Here is a 25,234-nt window from a genome sequence, read left to right on the forward strand (position 1 = left end):
GACTCTTAATCTCACAAAACAAACTGAGGGTTCCTGGGGGGAGGGGGTTTGGGAGAAGGGGGTGGGATTATGGACATTGGGGAGGGTATGTGCTTTGGTGAGTGCTGTGAAGTGTGTAAACCTGGTGATTCACAGACCTGTACCCCTGGGGAGAAAAATATATGTTTATAAAAAATAAAAAATTTTATTAAAAAAAAAAGAACTTAGCAAACTCAACACCCAAAGACTTTAATTTTTTTTAACTTGGTAATTAGTAAACATGCCTTGTCAGCCTAATTTTGTTTTTTCTAAGGCTCTGTAAGTGCTTAAAGCATTCATTTTTGTCTTAAAAATGCTTTATTTTGCCCTCATACTGAAATAGTAGTTCAGTTGGGTAGGAAATTGTGGGCTAGTAGTTATTTGTTAAAACAGGATATCATTGTTTTTTAGCCTCTGTTGTCTCTGTCCACATGTCCTGTATGTTCCTTGTGGGAAAAACTAAGAGAAGAAGATGTGACCCCCAAGCCCTCTGGTATATGGGGAAATAAACAGGTTGGCAGTCAATGACTGGTCAATAAATACGTACTGAAGGAAAGAAATAAGGAACCTCTACCATAAAAGACTCCAGGGAAAACCATGCCCTCTGAGAAAGAGTGTTTGCGATTAATCCAAATAGCAGTAATTTTGAAGAGATTGAAGTCATAGAAGAATTTCTTCAGAGTAGAATGAGCATTACGGAGGGCCTGAGGGAAGGATCAGGAATAGAAAGACGGGTGAGAGGGATGAAGTAGAAATAGTGAGATAGTATCCAGAGATGTGAGAATTGGATATTGAGAGAAACTTAGATTTTACTAACGGTCAATGATGAGAAAAAAAAATGTGTATGAGAATTAAGTAACCTGAAATTTCCCATATGAAGTTACTATACAAAATTGTTTTAATCCCAGCACAAGCTGAAAAACCAGATAATGTCAGAAGGCTGATAATCTTAGGAACTTCTGACCTTTGTTAAGGATTCTGTTTTAATTGTTGATCTATTTCCCTGATTATCCTTCCTCCTGATACATTGAGAAGAGCGGTAAAGATGAAGGAACTCATTCATTCTGGTGCCCCTACATCTCTATGGAAACCTACTGTCGTGACTAGGAGCGCCTGTGCCTTATTTGCTGAAACGAGCAATACTGTGGGAAGGTCTGTCTCTGAAGCCAGCTTTCTGCAGGTGACAGGGAATTATCTCAGGGAATGTTCACCTGTTGCTGGAATAGCAGTAACTCACAGTGGTTTTATGGGACCCTCTGTATAACTTTCCTGCTACTGAATAGTTGAGACCCTACCCTTTTATTAAAGAAGTAGCTTTCATTCATCTATTCATTCTTTTTTTTTCCTGGAAATATTTATTGAGAGGCTGCTGATGCCAGGCAGTATTCTAGGTGCTGAGGATACAGTGGTGGACACCTGGTCCTATCCTGTATTCTCAGTGCTTAACATCTCATGAGGGAGCTACCAGTTCTATTGTTTGGGTGGACAGATCCTACAGAATACTAAGAACTATCCTTTCCCTCTCTTTTCAATAAATCGTTTAGTGCATAGTTACAAAATACCTTGTTTCTGTGTTCTTAACAACCTGTCAAAGGGAGAAGTGAATAAGGTACATTTTATTGATCTTGCCAAATTGCCGCCTATTAACTTTGACTTCAGAAGTATTCCACAGATGTTGAACAAGTGTTTGTGAGCTAATGCAGCTGACTAGTTAGATGGAATGTTGCCTGTCAGAGAGTATGTGGAAGATTGGTTACTTTAGGGAGATAGCTTTAAGAGGATTATCATAATTCTGCCACAGTTGACAGCTTGGACATGCACTTCCATAGCAAGACTTCAAGTCTTCTGTGATTTATTGGGAGAAAAAAAAAAAAACAAACAAACTCTTCTGTACATGAAATCCATGAAGACCACATCTATAAGGATCAAAATATCATGCTTTGAGTGACCGTGAAGTCTTTTAATAGACCCGTGGGACTGGATTAACCAAAAGAATAATCAGTGGATTTTTTAAAAGATTATTATGTTTTAGATATGACAAAATCTTTACCATCAACCTCTTCCCTGTGGATTACTAGTTAGATTATTAGTATCTAATAAAGGCCCTCCATGCAGTTAGACTCTGTTTAGCACTGTGGCATTTTGGAAAGATATACCGGAAGATTCCACCTGCGCTTGGTACTGTTAGAGACATAATGCATGGTGTTTCTAACATGGTTCGAGAAATTATAAGCAGACATGAAAGGCTATCTGATGATACAAGAGTTCAGTGAATGCCTAGTGTGGGGAAGTACATGGGACAGGCAGGATTCCTGTGAATGAGGAAGAGAGGTAGGATGGCATTCTCTGGAGGGCAAGGAGCAGGGCTGAACTAAGAGAGAACTAGACTCAAAGCCAGGTAGCATTTCAGGAGGCAGTAATAGGAATACAGGTTGAAATCAGTCTGAAGGGTTCTGAGAGTCTGGCTTAGGAATTTGGACATCTTTGTAGTCAGGAAAACGTAACTGCAGGACTAGGTTTTTCTTACCGTATTCTAAATATGTGATTTTGAACCTATTCTGGCAATAGACACATTGGACAATGTATTGCAAATACAATTTCTGTATGTTCTTTCTCCACCATAGGTTCTTTCTTGCAGGAATTCCTTCCCACCAGAATAAATTAAAGTTATATCAACCAACCCTCTGACTATTGTTAAAACCTAAGCTATGGCCAATGGTAACTTACTCAGATACAGTGAGAAGTGCTGAATATTAAGTCATTTAGTATAGACCGTGTTATGTAGCACAGATACAAAATCAGAGACCCAAATGCATAAGAAATTTCTTGGGGCTTGAATATCTCGACACTAATAAAACTCAAAAACATGGCATTTTATATGCATTATTTTTCAAATGCAATTTTCAAAAGACTTATTTTTCATTTTGTGATGGTAATATGCAGTATTAAAACACTCCAAAAACTAAATTTTCCATATTTGGGTTTTGTTTTGTTTTTGACGGCTAGCCAAAAAGGCCTCCAAATTTCGAGACTGGTTGGACTGCAGCAGTATGGAGATAAAACCCAATGTTGTCGCAATGGAAATTTTAGCATATTTAGCGTATGAAACTGTGGCACAGGTAAGAATGATAATATGTGTTATAGCAGGCCATACATGACCACTTTCTTTCCCTTTTTTTGAAAGATTTTATTTATTTATTTGTCAGAGAGCGAGCAGGGGACAGAGAGCATAAGCAGGGGGAGCAGCAGGCAGAAGGAAAAACAGGCTCCCCACTGAGCAAGGAGCCCAATGCGGGACTCGATCCCAGAACCCTGGCATCATGACCTGAGCTGAAAGCAAACACTTACCTCCTGAGCCACCCAGGCGTCCCTTTCTTCTTACCCCTGTCCATGATCAAAATTCTCCCACCTGCTACTCTACCAGGAATGAGGACAGCCATGAGTTTTATCCAATGACAATCTTAAGTTTTCCGGAATTTAATTCAGTTATGTTTCCTTGTATCCTCAGCCCTGGCGGGTGTTAGCGTGAAAGTGACTGTTGCTTGCAACTCAATCCTAACCAGAAATGGAATCCCCACATACTTTTTCTCAACATTGACTTCTCAGTACCCCTCTGCCTTGCTTAGAGTTTGTTTTTGAACTTTGAAAAATACCTTTCTTGCTATGTACAACCTACTGAGTGCTTACCAAAACCCGAGTCTAGAATCACTGCTCTCTGACAGCGTCTCAAAGCACAGTCCTCTGACCACAAGCGTCAGCTTCTCCTTGCTTCTTGTTGAAAATGTAACCCAGAGCATACCTATCGAATTAGAATCTTGGGGTCTAGAGCACTAAAACCTATATATATATATTTTTTAAAGATTTTATTTATTTATTTGACAGACAGAGATCACAGAGATCACAAGTAGGCAGAGAGGCAGGCAGAGGGAGAAAGAGGGAAGCAGGCTCCCTGCTGAGCAGAGAGCCCGATGCGGGGCTTGATCCCAGGACCCTGAGATCATGACCTGAGCCGAAGGCAGCGGCTTAACCCACTGTGCCACCCAGGCGCCCTAAAACCTATATTTTAAAACACTTCACTAGTGGTTATTAATTAAACTTTGAGAATCCCTCCCCTAGAAAGTCAGAATATATTGTTTATATTCATGGGAAGGTCTGCTTACCAACAAAAGCATATGCTCGTGTCCACAAAACAGATTTTCAGATGGGCTGTATCATCAATAACATTTGGAATGTCTTGCTTCTAGTTCTGCCATTTCAGTAACATTGCTAATTGATTATTTCCAGTTCTGTTGACTTTATTTCCATTACTCTGATCTTCTAGTTAGTGGACCTGGCTCTTCTTGTGAGGCAGGATATGGTAACCAAGGCAGGAGACCCCTTCAGCCATGCCATTTCAGCAACGTTCATTCAGTATCACAACTCTGCTGAGGTGAGTAGCAGAAAATCTGTCTTTGATGCCTCCATGGATTTTTCTTGGGTCTGGTGTTTACATTAGTAGTTCTTTGGAAAAGGCGATGTAGGAATGTATAGCCTTCAATCAGGTGTCTTAACATGCTCAACATCCAAACAAATACTTCCTGAGCACCGACTATGTTCCTCACCTTAACAATCCACTTAATACAGTTATTTTTTTTTCACCTATTTCTTACCTTATTTAGCTTCCCTAGCCCTTCAGTAAAAAAGGAATAGTTGGAGAGCATGCCTCATTTCCATGGGAGGTGAAAAACTGATTCAGACAGCTGAACAGTGTTGATAATAGGTCTTTATTTCTTTGTACCTCAAAGACAAGAGAATCATTATTATTCATGCCCTAATAACTCCTGACAATTACTCATCATTTTATTTCCCAGTTATTGATCCATCTCCAAACATGGTTTAAAAAAGCATGGCTCCATTTATTCTCTGTGCCCATACTGGCCCTATCATGTGAGGGTCACATTCTTTCTGATCGCTTTTATGTTATTGGGACCTCCACCAGGGGGTGGGGGGCAATAAAGTCATCTTGCCAACTTGAAGGGATTATGCAATAACTGTGTACCACTTGTAGTATGAGCTTGTCTGTGAGCTGCATGTACCTACAAACTAGAAATGTAGTATCACCTATTGAATGAATTTGCTGATATTTGACTTTTTTTCCTGGCTTAAACACCAATTTCATCTAATAACCAGCGAGAAGGCAGCAAGGAGGTTAGCTTAACATCTCCATGTGTAATTGTCAGGTGAGCTTTAGATCAAGCTGGGTAAAATGTATAACCTGAAAATGTCCAAGCCCCTTTGAGAAGCTGACCAAAACTATAAATCCTCTCTCATAAACACATTCACAAATTTTGCATACAATTTCAGGATGTTGGGCTACCTGGGTGGCTCAGTGGATTAAAGCCTCTGCCTTTGGCTCATGTCATAATCCCAGGGTCCTGGGATCAAGCCCCGTATCGGGCTCTCTGCTCAGTGGGGAGCCTGCTTCCCCTTCTCTCTCTGCCTGCCTCTCTGCCTACTTGTGATCTCTCTGTGTCAAATAAATAAATAAAATCTTTAAGAAAAAAATTATAGGATGTTCGGAGACCCTCTGAAATCATTCTCTGGATCTAAACAGTCTGGGATGGACCCCAAATTTAAGTACAGATACTTAGAAAATATATAAAGATATAAACAATATATTTTATTTCCAAAAGTTTGACATCTTTTTGTGCCCCTTGGAGAATCAGATTGGCTTGGAACCCAAGTAGAAATTAAAATGTTTATGCCCATTAAAATCCATTTTTTTTTCCTAGAAAAGATCATACATCATTATCAGTCATCATGCTTTATAAGTCCCTAAAGCTTTACCCAGTTGATTAAACACTTTGTTTTCTTTATGTTACAAACCCAAATTACGATGTCAAAGAACACCCTTTAAAAATATCTTTGGTACATGTTCACCCTATGAATATGTGTATAAGTATGCTTTTCATTAACATCAGACAAATTTGTTGTAACATTTCTAATTGAAGAAATTTACAGTGAACATAACAAGCCTAGTTTTCCTTTAACATTCAAGGAATTGCTTGCATGGCTAGGAAAACTCTTTATTCCCCTCCTTTCTTGGTTCTCCAGGGTGGCCAAGCTGCCCTGGGCAACTGCTCAGCAACCACAGCTGCAGCTCCCAGCTCCCCAGCAGTTAAGAAAAATGGCCTGTGTGTGCTGGGTTTCCCGGGCTCTCTGGGAGGCGGGACAGGAGTGTCGGAAAGCATCCCAACTAAATATGTTAGCAAAGCCGCAAGCGTTTCCCTGGCCTTCCAGACACCCCTCCTCCTATGCGACTGGTGGTCAAAATGAACATTCAGAGGGACTGGAAATCTTCCTGCCCTTTACTACCTGACAAAACATGGAATGGCCACTGTAAAGTAGGATTCTTACTAATTGACATTACAAACCAGCAACCAATGTCAAGGGCCCTTTTTAAGGGCCTTACCAAATTGGGCACAAATGGGGGACTCCAAAGACTGGTGTGATCTATATTCAGGGAGATAGAACATTCTGGAAAACAAGGAAATAACAAGCAAAAAACTGACAATTCAAGATTATTTATATGCTAATTTCCAAATGAGTGGTATAGACCAGAAGTGCAGAGGTAAAAACAAGCCCCAACAACAAAGAACTTGAGTAAGGACACTGGCATTGAAGGAAGCCGGGACTTTGATGAGATGGTAAAAGTGGAGAGAATGCTCTAGGCTTCAGAGGCAGCATAGGCATAGCTGTACAAAGGAGAAGCAAAACTCGATTTAAATATTCAATCAAAGGTTTTGTTGAGGAGGAAGAGGCAGTCAGATTAGAAAATTGAGTCTTAGGCTCTTAAGGAGCCTAAGGAAGAGTTGAAGATTTCTTGGCTTCTAAAGGTTGATGAGTTCAACAAATGTTTTAGAAGATCTAAAGGAAGGGGCTATGTACAATGGATCTGGAATCAGGAGCTCTCAAGACATGGAGCTAATACACAATACATTCTCTTTCAATGACTGTCGTTTTTGAGAGCTAAACTTATGAGAAACCAAGCTAGTTAAGCTTGGGTTCTCAGATTAGCAGGTATAATATTAATTAAAGGTAATTTTTGTTAAAGATTTATATGTTTATTTGAGAGAGAGAAAGAGTGAGAATGTTTGGTGGTAAGGGTGCAGATAAAAAGGGAAAGAGAGAATCCCAAGCAGACTCCACACTAGGCATGGAGCCTGACACAGGGCTTGATCCCAGGATTCTGAGATCACTATGTGAGCCAAAACCAGGAGTCAGATGCTTAATCAACTACCATCACCCAGGCGCCCCAACTGGAGTTAATTAAAAAAAGTTTTTTTCTAATATATGGTTTATGCATAGGAAGCATGATCTCTAGGAATTATCTTGTTTTTTTTTCTAAAAATAATCCATGCCAAATTAGGGTTATTTCTTATTTTTAATAATGTTCCTAGGCAGGACAATCAAAGCAATACTTTTTTCCTTTAAAAAACATTTTATTTTAAAATAATTTTTAGATTTACAGAGCCATTGCAGAGATATTACAGAGCTCCAATATGTTCTTTACCAGCTTTCCTTAAACATGTTCACTTTTAACTTTAAATAAATAATACATTTCCCAAAAGAACAACATACAGATATACTTTTGAAACCAATATGTGCATTTCAGCCAAATATTTTACAAAGTTTAGCACAGTTTTTTTTTTTTTAAATACAAATACATCATAGAGAAGTGTAGGCCAGCAGGTAGTATGGTTTAGTATAGTTGGTAGGATAAGGAAAATGTCGATTAATAATACCATGTATGAAAAGATTGACAGACTTTTATTGGCCTGTAAATTTCTTAGGAGCCAATATTGTGATGTTACTAATAAGAAAAAGGTTGTTGTTGTTATTGTTGTTTGTCTTATTTAGTGTTTAGGCACCATCCTAGAGGATGGACTTTGACACAGTAGAGAATGTCTGAAGGAGAGTGATTAGAGGGTGAAGAAACCTGAAAACATGTCTTATAAGAAGTGGTTGAAGGAATTTGAGGCAGCTTGACCTATAAAAGAATCATGAGAGACTATGGACTCTGAAAAACAGTCTTAGGGGCTTGAAGTGGTGGGGGGGGGGGAGGTTGGGGTACCAGGTGGTGGGTATTATAGAGGGCACGGATTGCATGGAGCACTGGGTATGGTGAAAAAATAATGAATACTGTTTTTCTGAAAATAAATTAATTAATTAAAAAAAAAGAAGAAATGTTACTGGAAGCAAATAAACTACATTGCAGTTCTCTCAAAAAAAAAAAAAGAAAGAAAGAAATGGGGCTGAGAAAGATCACAGTCCTCAAATATTTGAAGTACATACACATGGAGGAGAACAGACTTGTAGTCATAGGCAAAGAAACCAGGTAGAAATGAGGGCTGTTATGAAAGAAGGAAGGAACTAGAAATGGAAGGAGCTGGAGGTATCCACAGTGACCCCCAGGCATTGAGTTGGAGTCACTACGGAAGGCTGGTCACACTGATGCAAATACTTTCTGGACGGCATCCAGTCTGGCAGGGAATGCAGAGGCGCCTTTTGAGACATGTAAATCTGACGTGCTAACAAAACTTGCAAGTAGAAATCTCTGTATCTGACAAAATTGGCAGAAATTTTGGAGTCTGCCTCTGAGAAATCCTGATTTTATCTTAATGACAGCCAGATTAAAAATTAACATATCTAAACCAATAGGGGTAAGATGAGGCATCATTTCTGTGGACTGGATAATGAATTGAGTTTTGATATTTGTAAGCTTCAAGAACTATTGAATTCAGGAGATCTCAAAAATTGAATGTTAGTAGAAGTCCCGGTCCTTTGATTTCTCAAAGGCATGTCTCTTTGGGCAGGGGTCTTGCATGAAGTCCTACCCAGAGTCTCCTGAGAACACACCTCCTCCCACACCGACTGCCCCCTCGTCTGGATCACAGCACTCAGGGAAAACCACATCGGGATCCCTAGGGAATGGGAGTGCTGGGCAAGACTCAACTAAAACCAAGCAAAGGAAAAGAAAAAAGGTCAGTGATAAGTTTTATCTTTTTTTGGTTTTCTTTTTTTTTGTTTTCCCGGTGCAGAATGGATGAAGTTTGGTGTACTTCAGAGATATGGAAAGTCTGCTCCATTTTTCTCATAATTCAAGTTTTTAGAAACAGCCAGTTTGTGCTTAACCATACTTAATGACTTCTACTCCAGCTCTTTTAACAGCTTTCTTCTGGATAAAGCAAGATTCCGATTTTTTTCTAACATTTTACTCTAAAAATTTTCAAACATACAAAAATAATAAGAGAATTATAGACAACACCATAGATCTTCTATTTAGATTCTACAGTGAACATTGTACTATATTTGCTGTATTATCTACATATTTATGTATTTACATTCATTATATCGGCACATCTAATTATTCTTTTGTCCATCTGTCAATTCATCCTTTTTTTTTTTTTTACTATATTGCAAAGTAAGCTACAGATATTAGTACACTTCTTGGCTTAATAATTCACTATGTATAATTTTTATGGTTTTTTTAAAGGTAAAGTTTATACAAGGTGAACCATTCAGTTACCATTTGATGAGTATTGACAGGCCTATAAACCTATTGTTTTCTCAGTCCTTGAGATGTAAAACATTATCATCAGTTTAGAAAGTTCCTGCCACCACAGAGAGGCAATCATTGTCCTGATTTTTTTTCATCATAGATTGGTTTTTTCTGTCCTAGAAATCATATAAAGAAGATGCTGTATATACTCTTTTGAGTGAAATTTCTTTTACTCCTAGGATGTTTTTCTGAAATTTGTTTTTCTGTAGAAGTATAATTTATTCCTCTTTATGGCTGAGTAATGTGCCATTGTATGAATACCTCAAAGTATTTATTCTCATTTTGGTGGACACCTAGGCTGTTTCCAGTTTGTGAGGTATTAGGAGTAAATCTGTTATGAGCATTATTGTACAAGTCTTCAGGGGCAAATGCCTTCATTTTTCTTAGGTAAATAGCTAGGAATGAAATTACTGACCATGCTATCCACAGTCATAGAGTGTATATGTGTTTGTATTTAAAGAAACTCTAATACCTTATTTTTCCCCCCAAAAATGGATGTGTCATTTTATACTTCCACTCATTGTACGTGAGGTTCCAGTTGTTTCACATGTTCGTCAACTCCTGGTGTTATCATTGTTTCTATTTTTAACCATTCTAATGGATATTTAATGGTGACTCATTACACTTTGAGTTTGCATTTCCTTGAAATTTAATGAATTTACTGACATGGCTAGATATAGTTCAACTATTTTTCTGTTTGTTTTCTGCTTAGTCTATTTTTGATCCTCAGTTTGTCTTTCTTGTCTTAATTTTGGATTGTTTACTATTCAAAAAATTCATTTTAATTCATCTACTCAATTCTTAGTGATACCCCTTTGTATCATTTTTTCAGTGGTTATGCTAAGGATTATAATATATCCTTAAATTTTCAGTGTACTTGGAGTTACTGCACTACTTACATAAAATGTGAGACACTTACATTTATAAGACTGATGTACTTTACTCTTGAGACTTCCTTTATGCTATAGTCATTATACATCTTACATTTTCGTATGTTATAAACCATAATATTATTTGTGTTTTAAGGAATCAAATGTATCTCAATGAAATTAAGAATAAAAATAGACTAACTTTACCATCCCCACTGTTCCTCATTTCTCTCTCTCTCTGGTTCTCTCTCTCTCTCTCTTTCTCTCTTTTTTTATGCTCAGACTGCCTTCTGGTATTACTTTCCTATTTTGCTCTACTATATTTTATTTTAGGATTTGTTATGGTGCATGTTGGCTGGTAATGGTTTCTCATAGTTTTCATATTTCTGAAAATACCCTTTTCTTTCATTTTTAGAAGATATTTTCACAGGACATAGAATTCTGGGTTGGTAGTTTTAATTTTAGTACTTTAATGATATCATTCTACTGTTTTCTGGCATCCATTGTTTTAATCATATGTCAGTAGTTTGTATTATTGTTTCTGTGTTTGTAATGTGTTATTTTTCTCTAGATGCTTTCAGGATTGTAACTTTATTTTTGGTTTTCAGCAGTTTGACCATGCTATCCACAGACATGAATTTCTTTGTATTTGTCCTACTTAGGGTTCATTGAGCTTCTTGAATATTGGTTTATGACTTTAACTGTTTGGGGGAAATATTCAACAATTACTTCTTCAGATATTTTTTTCTGCTTCTTTCACTGTCTCTCCTCCACTTCAGAGACTCCAAGGCTTATTTGTTATTTACTTTGATATTGTCCCACAGGTACTTATTTAATTTCTCTTTCAATCTTTTCTCTCTGTTCTTTAGGTTGGATAAATTCTATTAATATTTCTTTATGTTCCAGACTCCTCTGTTAGCTTCAGTCTGTTTCATGTCCAGTGATTTTTTCCCTTGTGATATTTTATTTTATACTTTCATAATTTCCACTTGAATTCTTTTTAGTTTTTATTTATCTAGTTTTTTTATTTCTCATTTATTACAGGTTTATTTTCCTTGATCTTCTTGAGCACAGTTATAATAGCTACTTTAAAATCCTTCTTTGTGGCTCAGTCAGTTGAATGTCTGTCTTCAGCTCAGTCATGATCCCAGGGTCCCAGGATGGAGTCCATATCAGGCTCCCCACTCAGCGGGGAGTCTGTTTCTCCCTCCGACCCTCCCCCTTCTCGTGCTCACTGTCTCTTTCTCTCTCAAATAAATAAATGAAAATCGTGAAATAAAATAAAACCCTTCTTTGATCAATTAATATGTGGATTATTTTAGTCTCCATTGAGTATAAGTCACGGTTTCTTTGAGACTTCTTTAGGCTCAGTGGAGACCAAAATAATGCCTCCTCTCTTGGTCAGTTCTTGCGTGTCTAGTAGTTTTGAATTATATCTTGGACATCACAGATAATATATGGTAGAGATTTTTTTGTTCTGTTATATTCCTTTGAAGAATTGTTGGTGTTAATAGTGGTGGCGATGTGGGCATGTGTGTTAAGCATGCAGTTTGCTATTCTACAATCAACTCTAAATTTCAAACCCAAATTCCTCTTCATTGACAGCAGCTTAGAATCTCTCCTCAGTTCATTTAGCTTTAACTGGTTCTTGAATTCAGTACCACAGAAAAATAGATTTGGGTAAAGTTTGTATGGTGAATTTGGGGTTCTCCTTCTTTGATTTTGCCTTTTTTGGGTATTTTCTTCCTCACTTTATACCTACTGTGCATGCCCTGACCTCTGGCCTATACTTCTTAGAGTCTCTAAGGTTGTGTGCCTCCTATCCTGACTGGGGCCTGCCCTTATCCTAAAAGAGTAAAAACAGGAAACTCAAGCCACTGCCTTTCTCTTCTTGTAAATTTGGCATTCCCCTTTCCAGTTTCCGCCTGGTTTTGATCAATCTCTATCACTTTCATGTTCTTGTTTTTTATAATTTGTCTAACGTGATACTTTTTATCTAAAACTCAGTTGCTACAGTAAGAATCATTTGCCATTACAAGTAGTGGAGTCATACCAAGATATAATTTTAAAATGATAGTAAGCACATTTAAGTTTAGCCACATATCTGGTTTCCTCTTCCATTTACAAAACAACAGAGCTCAGTGCTTATTTACTAAGGGGAAATTTGAACTATAAGGAACTTATGCATATTGTAAAGTAGCTTTAGAGAATGTTGGCTATAATGCTTCAGCTCACTTAATAACTAAAACTAGGTTAACAAAGTGTTACCTAAAAGACCTCTTAAGTGGACTGAAGTTGTATGTAAGAAGTAAGAAGAAGTTGTAATTAACCTGATATAATCGTGCATTTGTATATAAAAATTTCAAGAATTCTCAAAGACATATAAAGAAGTATTTTTTCTCCTACATATTTAAACATTTCTCTCCTAATCTTGTTGAAAGCTATTGCATTAATCCGTGACATCAGAATAATGTTCCACTTTAAAGCTATTAATTATTTCTCCATTCATCCACATCTTTCTACATTCAGATTCTTGCTGTGTTTTCATTTTTACTCCTTGGAAACTTCCACTATGGTGGTAACATGGTATGATTCATTCCACATGAAATAAGAAAGCCTCTTAGAAGCTTTCTTGTCCTAGAAGATGAGAAATCTGATGTATAGCCATATTCTGATAGTTTCACTATAATCTTGAGCAAGTCCTTTATCTTCACTTTCTCATCTATAAAATGGGGTGGGACTTGGAAATGTTTAGAATAGTTGATACCTTGCATTCCTTCCAGATTTAGTAATGTACGAATCCTTAAAATTATTGATTCTCTTGTCTTCTCCTTAAGTACTTTTTGTTTTAATTTCCTTAAAGGAAAGAGTTTTCTACTTATATAGAACTAGAGTTTTAACAATTAACATCTCAATTAAACTTTGAAATGAGAAAATTAACTGTTAAAACTAAATTAAATTAAATTAAAATTAAAATTAACTATACTAAATATTGTAACCTTTGGCCAAAGAATGGCCCATCTTCATCCAAAAAGACATCCTCCATAAACATAAAACTCTGGGAAAGCTATGTGTACAACATTGAATAGAAGGAAGACACTTGCCTTGCCAGTCAGATTATATATCAACCTTTTTGGTCAGTGAGTAATAAAATTATTAGTAATAGTAGTCTAACCTTTCATTTGCTCTAATCCGAGATACGTGTTACTCTGTAAGAACGAATGTTTCAAGTTTAACAAAAGATCTAGTCCACCGTTATGTGGAAAGACTAAGTGGCAATTATCGAGATTCCAAGTTCTTCTTAAATTTGGATTTTCCTGGCAAGGGAAAGCTGAGAAAGTACAGGATGATTTAACTTGGCAACAATTTTTTTAAAAAGTCAGGACAGGTACAGACATGTGTAAGAGATCCAGCAGCGACAGAAGTTTCAATATAGCTTCCTTGGACCACATTTGATTTACCAATTCATCTTTCCCATTCTGAGTGTGCCAACACTTTATGATATCCTTTATGTTTAAGTTTTCAAAAATGAAACATATTTAACAAAATACTGAGTCCTGATGTCTAAAGAGTGCTGAAATCTCTGCCAAAATAGACTGTTTCCTTGAGCAAAGTACAGGCTGCCTGGTAAAGTTCTCCCTCAGATGTCAGGTCCACTTCCTCTCACCTGCATTCATACTCTGTTCTTGCTTTCTTCCACTTTATGTATGTCTCTTGGTCCAAAAGCTGATGCTTGGTACAGGAAGGTGAAGTATCTTATGGAATCCTCCATATTCCTGGATTTGAGTACCATGGCTCTACTTATCCTTGCTGGCTGATGCCAAGTAAAATGTCTCATTAGTTTGAACTCTCAGCTGTGGTCCAAGAAAGCTCTATTGAAACTTCTGTATAAAATTCTAGAGTCACTGCTAAGTTAAAATTCTCAACCTGGTATGAATTTTGGATTTGAATGGATTAAAAGTACCTTGGTGAAGGCCTGAATGTTGGCAGAAATATGAAGAGATCAATTGAGGTGGCAACAACACTGGAAATACATCATTTCGGATTTAAGGGTTCCCTTCAAAGAACTCAGTGGGCAAATCAAGAAAGTGTAGGAGTGTGTATGGTAACTGCATGTTATTTACAGTTACTTAATTCTAGCAAATAAACCTGAAGTTAGCATAATAGAAAATCTAATGCTTTCCACAAAATTGGATATTTCCATTTTTATGTTAGCTTCACCTTTTTGTCAAAGAGCACGATTCAGCTATAAATTTCTAGCTTATGCTTCCTTCCACATTCTGAAATCCTATTTGATTACCATGCCAGAGCCTCTGAGAGATTTTGACCTAAATGTTCTATGGTTTTGACAAAAACCAGCTTCATCGGGGAAAGTAAGGAAGAGTAGAATCTTACAGTGGCCATGGAGGAAAGAAATAAAAAACAAACCTAAGTTGCAAGGATAAAGGAGATGCCATAGAGGAACTTCCCACCCAACATAATATGCAGGATACTGACCCTCTTGACACCTCTCTTCTGTATTTCCATTGGGAAACTTAACTCTAGATCCAGCTAAATATTTGCATTCATTTCCATAAATGGGTAGACTGCCTCAACCGTTAATGAGTCTCTGTTAGTCCTATTCATCTTTTGGGGTCAAATGAACATAGAGAAGAGCCTGTGCCTTTATCAGGTACCTGGTAATTACATTTCCAACTGACACAAAGTACTTGGAATAAGAACCAAGAAAGCACTCAAAAAAAAAAAAAAAAAAAATCCTGTGTACTTTTTTATCAGTGCCAAATGAAGGGTTAAGTTAACAATTTGTGTTATTTGGGGCATTGCAGATCTGTTATTAGGGTATTGTTGGAATGAAATTGAGAAAGATATTCTAAAGTAAATTCCTATTTGACTTCTTTCAATATCTTGGTAAAATAATAAAAATAATCAAGATCTGCTTTGTTTTACATTTCATATCTTATTTCAGGTTCAGCTTGGATAATTAGCCAATGCTCTCATTTAATCGGAATTTTCAAATTTTATTACTAGTTATAGGAAAAGCATGCACAAGGTAAAGAAAACACATTTGAAAAGTACAGAAGGATATACAGTGAAAAATGTCTCTTCTGATCCATGTCCTTTAAACACACAGTTAGACTCCAAAAGATAAGGTATTACTATTCCTGATTTTTGGTATACCCTTACAAAAAAATGGTCTGTTTGAATAATTATGTAGTGTTCAGTCTTTTTAAAAAATCAGTGGTAACATAGTACCACCCAGTAGGACACCTTGCATTTTTTCACACCATACATCGTAGAGATAGTTACATTGGAGTATATATGGAACTCCCTTGTTCTTTTTGGTACTTACTATAGTTTCTGTTTCATTAAATGGATATACTATAATTTATTTTAGTGTTCTCTCATTGATGAACATTTAGTTCATCAATCCTAAGTGTATATATACAGTGAGTTCTGCAGTGAGTGAGTGTGTGTGTGTGACTCTGATAGATATATAGATATAGACCTATATAAAATTTTATAACTGTGTAATATATCTGTAGGATAAATTCTTAGATGTGAAATTGGGTCCAAATGGTTGTACACTTTCACTTGATAAGATTTTGCCAAATTACTATCCATAAAGGTCATATTAGTTATACTCCTACAAGGAATTATGAAATTGGTAATTGTAGTAATTATCAGAAAAACAAGTAATGATTATGTGACCATGACTGACTTATAGAATACAGTTAGAGTTATACACATACTACTATTTCTTTCTCTTGATTCTGTAATGTTAATGACTGACATCTGCTATCCACTGCAGTAGAAAGCAATTATAATTATTAGCCCTGTTTTACAGTTGAGGAAGCCGAAGTGCAGAGATATTATATAACCTGACAGAACTGGTAACGGATAGGCTTTGGATCAGGTATTTGGGAAACCAGAGCCTGCAAGTGAGCCATGAAACTATCTTCTTCCTATTGAAGTTTTAAATTTTTTTAAATTTAAATTCAATTAGCCAAGGTATAGTACACCATAAGTTTTTGGTACAATGTTGAGCGATTCATTAGTCCAGTATAACACCCAGTCTCATCATATTTAAATAGTATTACATACATTTCTTAAGCTGGTATCCATACTTTCTTTGCAAATAGTCCTTTTCTTCCATGTGTCTTTTTATACTTTCAAACTTGCCTTTTACACGTGAGGCAGATTAAAATAGAAAGGTTTTGTTTTATTTTATTTTTGCCCTGAGGACACCTAGAAAATTAGAAACCAAGTTAAAATGATTGTCTGTGACAGCTCCAGTATTATAAATAAATATATAGCAATCTCATATTTTTCATTTTAAAATTGATGACCCTCAAGTTATTTCAGAAATATGCCCAACAAGCTCCCAAGAAACATTTACAATAATAAATGTTTAAGTGTTTTTTTTTTTTTTAAAAAAACAGCTTCCTGCAGTTCTGTTAGCAATCCCCCATGAAAATTCTCATCTGCGCACGAGTGGTTCTATTCTCCTGGACCTTGACGTGAGGGCCTAGGTGAAATATTGTGGGCATAAAAATTGCATTTGGTAGGTCTGCTAGGAAGGGGTCACGTCAAAGTCATCTTTGACTTGTTAACACAATCTTTTTTTAAACGTTTTGTATAGCAGCAGGAACGTGCATCCTGAAGGGGGAGGAGCATCCATTTTATAAAAGTTTATTTTCATATTTTACACACTGTAGTTCTGTTATGTGTTTTTGATTTAGTAACAATTTATGTGTTTTTCTGTCGCAGAGCACCGCGGCCTGTGGTGTTGAGGCTCACAGCGATGCCATCCAGCCCTGCCACATCAGAGAGGCCGTTCGACGCTATGGCCACAAGATTGGCCCCCTTTCCCCATTCACAGTACGTAATAACAGAGTTATAAAAAGTTATATTTATAATCTGAAAGAATTTTGATTTTCAAGTGGTCAAATGAAGAAGCAATGGAATTGTTGAAAGCAATTTGTGGTGGCTGTAATTTTGTTGTATAAAAGTGGCATAATTCTCTTGGGAAATAAAAGTTAGTCATTTTTGTCTCTTTTTGGAAGGACGAATTTTTTTTCTACAAAATATTATTTTCTTTCAATTACAAATTATGCTTTTTTTTTGCTGGGGCTTATATTTTCTGTTTTTCAAAGCTTAGGTTTATAAAACCTTTTTGTCAAATTATATGTCTCCAAATATTGCTAGAAGCACTTTATATTTTAAAATCGGTTAGATTGGCAATACCACTTCTATCAGATGTCCTGCTCCTAAACCTACTCTGAGTTGGAAGAAGAAGTGATTTCGTCACTGGCTTTGAAGTAGGCTGAAATGCAGATACTCTTTCACATCTTCAGATGGTTTTAAAGCTTATAATCAGGGTTCGTTGTTGTTGTTGTTCTTGTTGTTGTTTTAATGGAGAATTAAAGACTTTATTTTTTAATAGCCTAAGGAAATTGTGTGTGTGTGTGTGTGTGTTTTAATTAGGTGCTCATCTTGTGGCCCTTTTTAAAAATCCTTTATTCATGTTAATAGAACTTTCTCCAAGTCTTTGTTTATGAGGCATTGGTTTGATTTTCAGAAAGTGAGGTTGGATTTAAGACTGAGTAACAGCAGAATTTATTGTCTGTTTGCTTTCTTTTTATTCACTTCTGCTTTACTATACCAAAGCAGAGTATATACATATAACAATATGTATGTATATATATACATACATGCATACATAAGTGTAACAGAGTGTATGTTTTCTTCTGAGAGAGAAATTTTCTCCTGGATTTTACTGTGACCTGTTGATAGAAATCATGATTTCTTCTTCATTAGATCATCTGTTTTTCCCATTTTTTAGTTAAAGGGAATGCTTTCTTTCCATTCTTTATTGTCATTAGTTAATTGTATGGATTCTCACTGTTACAGCAAGCATTTATCAGAAGCCTTTTATGTAGGTCTTCAGAAGCTTTTTGTAATGATAAGTATTATTTTCACTTTTGTTTAGTATTTAGAATCTGTCTTCTATCTTATGAGAACATGATTTCAGTACTGCTGATGAAAGCACTATATCCTTCTACATGCGTATTTTTAGATGATTACAATTGAAAGGGCAGAATGAAATCAAGCATCTCTTGTTTTATTTTTTCTATTTTTCTATTTTTTCTATTTTCTATATTTCTATTTTTTCTATTATTTTTCATGATAGGTGAGACTACTTTTAGTGATGAGTCAAAAGAAAGATGAAATTTACAAAATAGGAGATGACTGATAGAATTTAAAAACAGTTGTCTTTTGACAAAGGATTAAACATACCAAGTCCACATTTAAGAGCCAACTAATAACTAATAACTAAAAGGTTGAGGCATTGGAGTGGAGAGAGAAGGAAAAGAAGGTAGTTTTGATAATAATGTAGAAGTAGTTAGAGAGTAGCAAGGGGAAGCTGGTGTTTTGAGAAAAAAACCTAAAATGGTAACTAAAATAATGAATTAAAATTATATAACAGAACATGTATCTAATATAAGGAGAAAATCTTCCATTCATAATGTCTTTGGTATTTCCTCAAAAGGAGGTGGTGGTGGCTCCTTCATTCTTCCACCTTTTTTATACTTAACTACACTGGATGGATCACTTAACCATCTTGGTTGATGCCATTGTGTGTGTGTGTCTATGTGTGTCTGTGTGTGTGTGTATGTGTGTATTCATTCCCTCATGTCTAACTGGTATCCTGTTACCCGTGCAAGGTTGCTTTGATAATCTAAAATTGTGGCATATGGTCAGAAAATGTACTTTAAACTTAGTTCAGATACAATTTAAGCTAATTTTTATCTAATAAACATATAACCAATATGATTTTTAAGTTAATGATACAAGTTTTAAATGCTTAATTTAAATAGATCTGGAAAAATAGAACCATTACCAGAACACAGCAAGTGGTTAAAAAAAATCATCAGAGAGGGGCACCTGCATGTTTATCATCCCCTAGAAAGGACCCAGCTTGAGAGGTCTGCTTCATTACCTTGGGCCATACTAATTTGTCCAGGCTGCAGGACTGAATGTGCTTACTCTATTTTATATCATGATTAATATAATCAGGGAAATACAGTTTCATGGTATACATTACAGTACATAAATCTGCCCTTTATTTTTATTGAAGTATCGTTGACACACATAAGCTTAAGGCGTACAGCATAGTGATTCCACCTCCCTATGTATCACACTCTGCTCACCACAAGTGTAGCTACCATCTGTCACTGTGTGACACTATTATAATATCATTGACTATATTCCTCATGGTGTACCTCTCATAAATCTGCCTTTTAAATTAGTTAAAAATTCACTTTAAAGTGGGAGAGATTTTATTATACCTAGACTGTGTATCTGTATCTGCCATGGCTCCCACATACCTTCAACTTTCTCAAAGGAGTTGCTTCTGATGTTGGGGAATCCTGTTGTCCCATTCCCTGATGCCCACTCCCAGAGATATACTTCATGCTGCACTAGGGACTCTTTGCTACCTGGGCTTTGAGCTGCAGCTTGTAAGAAGAGAGGAGGCATGTTGACTGCCTCTATAGTAAGCCTAGGTTGAGACCTCAATTTTCATACGGCAAGGCTGAGCTCAGTCACCTCCAGCATAACACCTCCTGTGTAAACTAAAATGCTCATGAACAACTCGTTTATGTATATGAAACATAGAAATTGTCTATGCTCCTTGTCATTCCAAATCTGAAGTGCTTGTCTGGTGTAGATATATATGTGATATCTAATTTAGAATATCCAAACTTGATTTGTATGTAGGAATTCCCAGTAATTGGAAATTGATTTAGAGAATTAAAGAAACAATCAATAGGTTACACAGAAATTTAATTCCAATTTCAACAATAGAGCAGTAAAAATCTGCTTTTAGTGAGTCATCCTCCTGTCTTCCACCATATTATGACTGTTGATATAATTTTGTACAAAATCCCAGCTTGATCTATTTCAGAACTGCAGTTCACTGCATAAAGAATTATGAGTTCTTCACCTTGGTTATTAGTTGGAATGATAGAAGAAAAGAATGATTGAAGCCCTCTTAGGTGGAGGTGAGGAAGAAGAGCACAGGTGCTGGCACGGAGAGGAAGGGGGTGGAGAGCTGAAACAGCCTGGCTGTGAGGACGTGCGAGTCGTGGAGACACTTGTAAACCACCATCTCCACTCACCCTGTTAGAGCAGTACTGTGTTTAGCTTATTGGTTTTAGTTGGTGATTGTTTTCTTTTTTTAAAAAAAATAATTAATTAATTTTTTTACTAACATATAATGTATTATTTGTTTTGGGGGTAGAGGTCTGTGATTCATCAGTCTTCCACAATTCACAGTGCTGGTGACTGCTTTCTTTTCCCTGTTCTCATTCATTCTCAGTCCTATGCAGAAGGTCAGAGAAAATATCATACCTAAAGGATTGAATTATTTCAATAATTATTTTTCTGACATTAAATTATTAATTAGACTAATTGATGGAACCAAGGCTAAAACTCCCAGCTCCAGAATCTGCTCCCTCAATACATTTTTCCAGCTGTCCCCACCCCAATATACCTGACTTTCTGTGTACACATAGTAAAGAACAGTTTTAAAAACTAATCTTAGTTTTTGCCTATTTTTCCTATAACTCTGAAAATCATGTCAGAAAGTGTGATTTGTAGTCATTACTTTACAGTATGTATGCATCCTCAGATGTCCTAAGTGACTTTGATGCTCGTCATCTTATGTTGTCCTTGCACTCAGAGTAGCTCGTATTTACAGAAGTTATATCGGGTAGTGATTGGCTGCTGTTCCTAGAGCCGTGGTTTAGATCCCACCTCTGCCACCTCCTAGCTAAGTAGCATTAAGGAAGTTTCTTACGCTCTCTATGGTTCAGTTTCATCTGTAAAACATGTAATAATAGAACATATGATAGAATTTAAGGAGTACTGTGAACTTGATGTGCGATAAGCTCTTTTTGCTTGTTTTTGTTTCAAACTTTTATTTAAATTCTAGTTAGTTAACACAGAGTGTAATACTGGTATTAGGAATAGAATTTAGTGATTTATCACTTACATACAACACCCAGTGCTCATCCCAACAAGTGCCCTCCTTAATTCCCATCACCCACGTAACCCATCACCCATTTAACCCAGCCCCCCGCCCTCCAGCAGCCGTGTTTGTTCTCTATCGTTAACAGTCTATTTCCTGGTTTGCCTCTCCTTTTCTTCCCCCTCCCCCCCGCCGCCATGTTCATCTGTTTTGTTTCTTAAATTCTATCTGAATGGAATTACATGATAATTGTCCTATTTGTCTTTCTCTGACTGACTTGGTTCACTTAGGATAATTCACTCTAGTGCTATGCAAGTTGTTGCAAATGGTCAGATTCAGAGGGGTTTTGATGGCTGCATAATACTCCAGTGTGTGTGTGTGTGTGTGTGCGCGCGCGCGCACGCCTGCACCACATCTTTATCCATTTATCAGTTGATGAATATTTGGGCTTTTTTCATAATTTGGCTGTTACTGGTGATGTAAACATCATGGTGCATGTGTCCATTGGAATCAGTATTTTTGTATTTTGGGTAAAGACCTAGTAGTACAACTGCTGTGTCATAGGGTAGCTCTGTTTTTAACTTTTTGAGGAATCTCCATAATGTTTTCCAGAGTAGCTGCACCGTTTGCATTCCCACCATCAGTGTTAGAAGGTTCCTGTTTCTCTGCATCCTTACCAACATCTGCTGTTTCCTGTGGTGTCAATTTTAGCCATTCTGACCTATATGACGTAGTATCTCATTGAGGTTTTGATTTGTATTTCCCTAATGATGAGTGATGTTGAGCATCTTTTCATGTGTCTGTTGGCCATCTGGATATCTTCTTTGGAAAAATGTTTGTTCATGTCTTCTGCCCATTTCTTACCTGGATAATATGTTTTTTGGGTGACATGTGATAAGCTCTTAATAAATTATACTAATAATAGTGGAAATAGCAATGGTAGTAGTAGTAGTAGTAGCTATAGTATATTTTCTAAAAGGTCTGAAATAGGAATACAAACAGACTGAAATAGAAACCACCCCCCCACCACCCAGTCACACAAACACACACACAAAAACACAGAGGCTACACTTCATGATGCCCAAAGAAACCGAAACTTGAGGGGCGCCTGGGTGGCTCAGTGGGTTTAAGCCTCTGCCTTCAGCTCAGATCATGATCCCAGGGTCCTGGGATCGAGCCCCGCCCCGCATTGGGCTTTCTGCTCAGCAGGGAGCCTGCTTCCTCCTCTCTCTCTGCCTACTTCTTGGCCTACTTGTGATCTCTGTCTGTCAAATAAATAAAATCTTTAAAAAGAAAAAAAGAAACCGAAACTTGAAAAATAATGTGATTTCTTATCAGACTAATTGTTTTTACCATTAAAATTTAAATACCATTTAAAGATAATTATTTCTGAGAATAACTGTGTTCATTTTTACTTTGGGGATTGGTAATGGTTGAAGAACATTAATCACATTGTCACCATAAAAATAAGGTCTCAAGAACTGAATTGCATAGTTGTCACTCTGTTTTTGCATACTAGCTAGATTTTGCATACTAGCTATTATAAAACAGAAATCTGAAGAAAAAAATAAATGTCATGGTCTCAGATTTATAAAGCTTCATCCAATTCAACTTATGTAAGATTGTATATTTGTGTAAGTTATTGAAAAAATTTTTAGAGACTGGTGAGTATCTTAAAGTTGGTAGTAATTTTTTTAAATTATTTCCTCATTTTTTTTCTCTCATCCTTTGAAAAAACGCTTTCTTTTTCATAAAGGAAGACAGTGGGGGAAAGTTGCTTTCTACCTAGACATGTTTCTCAGAGTTCAGTATCTGGTAATTCCCTTATGGATCCATGCATACATTGGAAAGCAGTTCTATCTTCATGAAGAAAGATCTTGCTTGATAGAAGCTTTCTTTTTTTTTTTTTTTATTATGATCAGTTAGCTAACATATAGTAGTACATCATTAGTTTTTTATTATGATCAGTTAGCTAACATATAGTAGTACCTCATTAGTTTTTGGTGTAGTGTTCAGTGTTTCATTAGTTGAATATAATACCCAGTGCTCCTCACCACACATGCCCTCCTTAATACCCATCACCCATTTACCCCATTCCCCGACCCCTTCCCTCTGTAACCCTCAGTTTCTTTCCTGAAGTCCAGAGTCTCTCATGGTTTGTCTCCCTCTCTGATTTCTTCCCATTCAGTTTTCCCTCCCTTCCCCTGTAGTCTTCCACACTATTCCTATGTTACACATATGAATGAAACCATATGATAATTACCTTTCTCTGCTTAACTTATTTTACTAACTATAATACCTTCCAGTTCCATCTATATTGATGCAAATGGTGAGTATTCATCCTTTTTGATGGCTGAGTAATAGTCCATTGTATATATAAACCACATCTTCTTTATCCATTCATCTGTTGAAGGACATCTTGGCCCTTCTACAGTTTGGCTATTGTGGACAATGCTGCCATGAACACTGGGGTGCACATGCCCCTTCCTTTCACTACATCTGTATCTTTGGGGTAAATACCTAGTAGTACAGTTGGCTGGGTTGTAGAGTAGTTCTATTTTTAACTTCTTGAGGAACTTCCAGAGTGGCTGAACCAGCTTGCATTCCCACCAACAGTGTAAGAGAGTTCCCTTTTCTCCACAGCCTCACCAATACTTGTTTCCTATCTTGTTAATTTTTGCCATTCTGACTGCTGTAATGAGATATTGGTGGTATCTCATTGTGGTTTTGATTTGTATTTCCCTGATGGGAAATAGTGACGTTGAATTAGTGATGTTCCTAGTGATGTTGAACATTTTTTCATGTGTCTATTAGCCATTTGTTTGTCTTCTTTGGAGACGTGTCTGTTCATCCCTCAGTTTTTAAATTTTTTTTCATGGTGCCAATTTCTTCATTTCTTTAGTAATTTTTTTCATTTACTGAAATTAGTGCTGGTATGTTAGAAAATTAAGAAAATATACAATAGTGAAGGGCAAATAAAACTTACTTTAAGAAGGATATCAGCACATCCCAATAAAAGGTATAGCAAAAGATTTAAATGAATTGTCCTATCAGAAATTGATATTTAATTGTTTGAAGAATACTTTCTTTTCTCAGCCTAAAAATTAAAATGCTTTTGGTAATGGTTTTTTTAAAATCTTCTTAGAATTTCCTTGTGCATGTTTAGAAGGAAAAAGCATTTAAAATTTGTGTGAATGAAGTGTTTTTTAGGGAAAATAATACTCCAAAGAGTTACCCAGTATACTGATTGTTTATCATGCAGAAGAAGGTCAGACATGTGTTTTATCCAGATCCTTGCTTTTCACAAGCAGTGAGCGGTGCCCATCGTCTACTTACTCTGAAGCATAATCCAGCTCTCTATGGCAAGTGCTCTAAATGGCTGATATAAAATCAGGTGTATAATTTTGAAAGCCAGGAAAAGGAAACTGTGTTCATTGGGTGAGATGACATAATCCAGCGTGTAATGCCCAAATCTATTTTAGCTCCTCCTGAATAATATTCACCTAGAAAAACATGTTAACCCTCTGAGGTTGCTTGTTATCAGGTGATTTTCTATTGCACTAGAATAGGGAGACAGTAAAGTTGGTTTTTTTTTTAAGCATGGTCATTAACCTATAAAATACCTTCAGCAAATCCTTAGAAGCGAGTCATGCTTTAGTGTCCATTAGCTGCCTTAAATTCTCAGACAGAATCACAGTATTTTTTTTTTTTTTT

At 36.4% G+C, this 25,234-nt stretch overlaps 1 protein-coding gene across 5 annotated transcripts in view; it reads left to right on the top strand.

Annotated features, from left to right (window-relative positions):
• SUPT3H (SPT3 homolog, SAGA and STAGA complex component) overlaps nt 1-25,234 on the top strand; it is a 568,770-nt gene that overhangs the window by 435,064 nt on the left and 108,472 nt on the right. For all 5 annotated transcript variants that reach the window (XM_059400348.1, XM_059400346.1, XM_059400347.1 and 2 more), the window contains exons 8-11: nt 3,025-3,137; nt 4,340-4,447; nt 8,874-9,041; nt 17,257-17,367. In XM_059400348.1, the coding sequence (XP_059256331.1) occupies nt 3,025-3,137; nt 4,340-4,447; nt 8,874-9,041; nt 17,257-17,367 (500 nt within the window). The remainder of the gene's footprint in view (nt 1-3,024; nt 3,138-4,339; nt 4,448-8,873; nt 9,042-17,256; nt 17,368-25,234) is intronic.

Source organism: Mustela nigripes, chromosome 5 (assembly GCF_022355385.1).
Source record: "Mustela nigripes isolate SB6536 chromosome 5, MUSNIG.SB6536, whole genome shotgun sequence".
Classification (NCBI taxonomy): Eukaryota; Metazoa; Chordata; class Mammalia; order Carnivora; family Mustelidae; genus Mustela; species Mustela nigripes.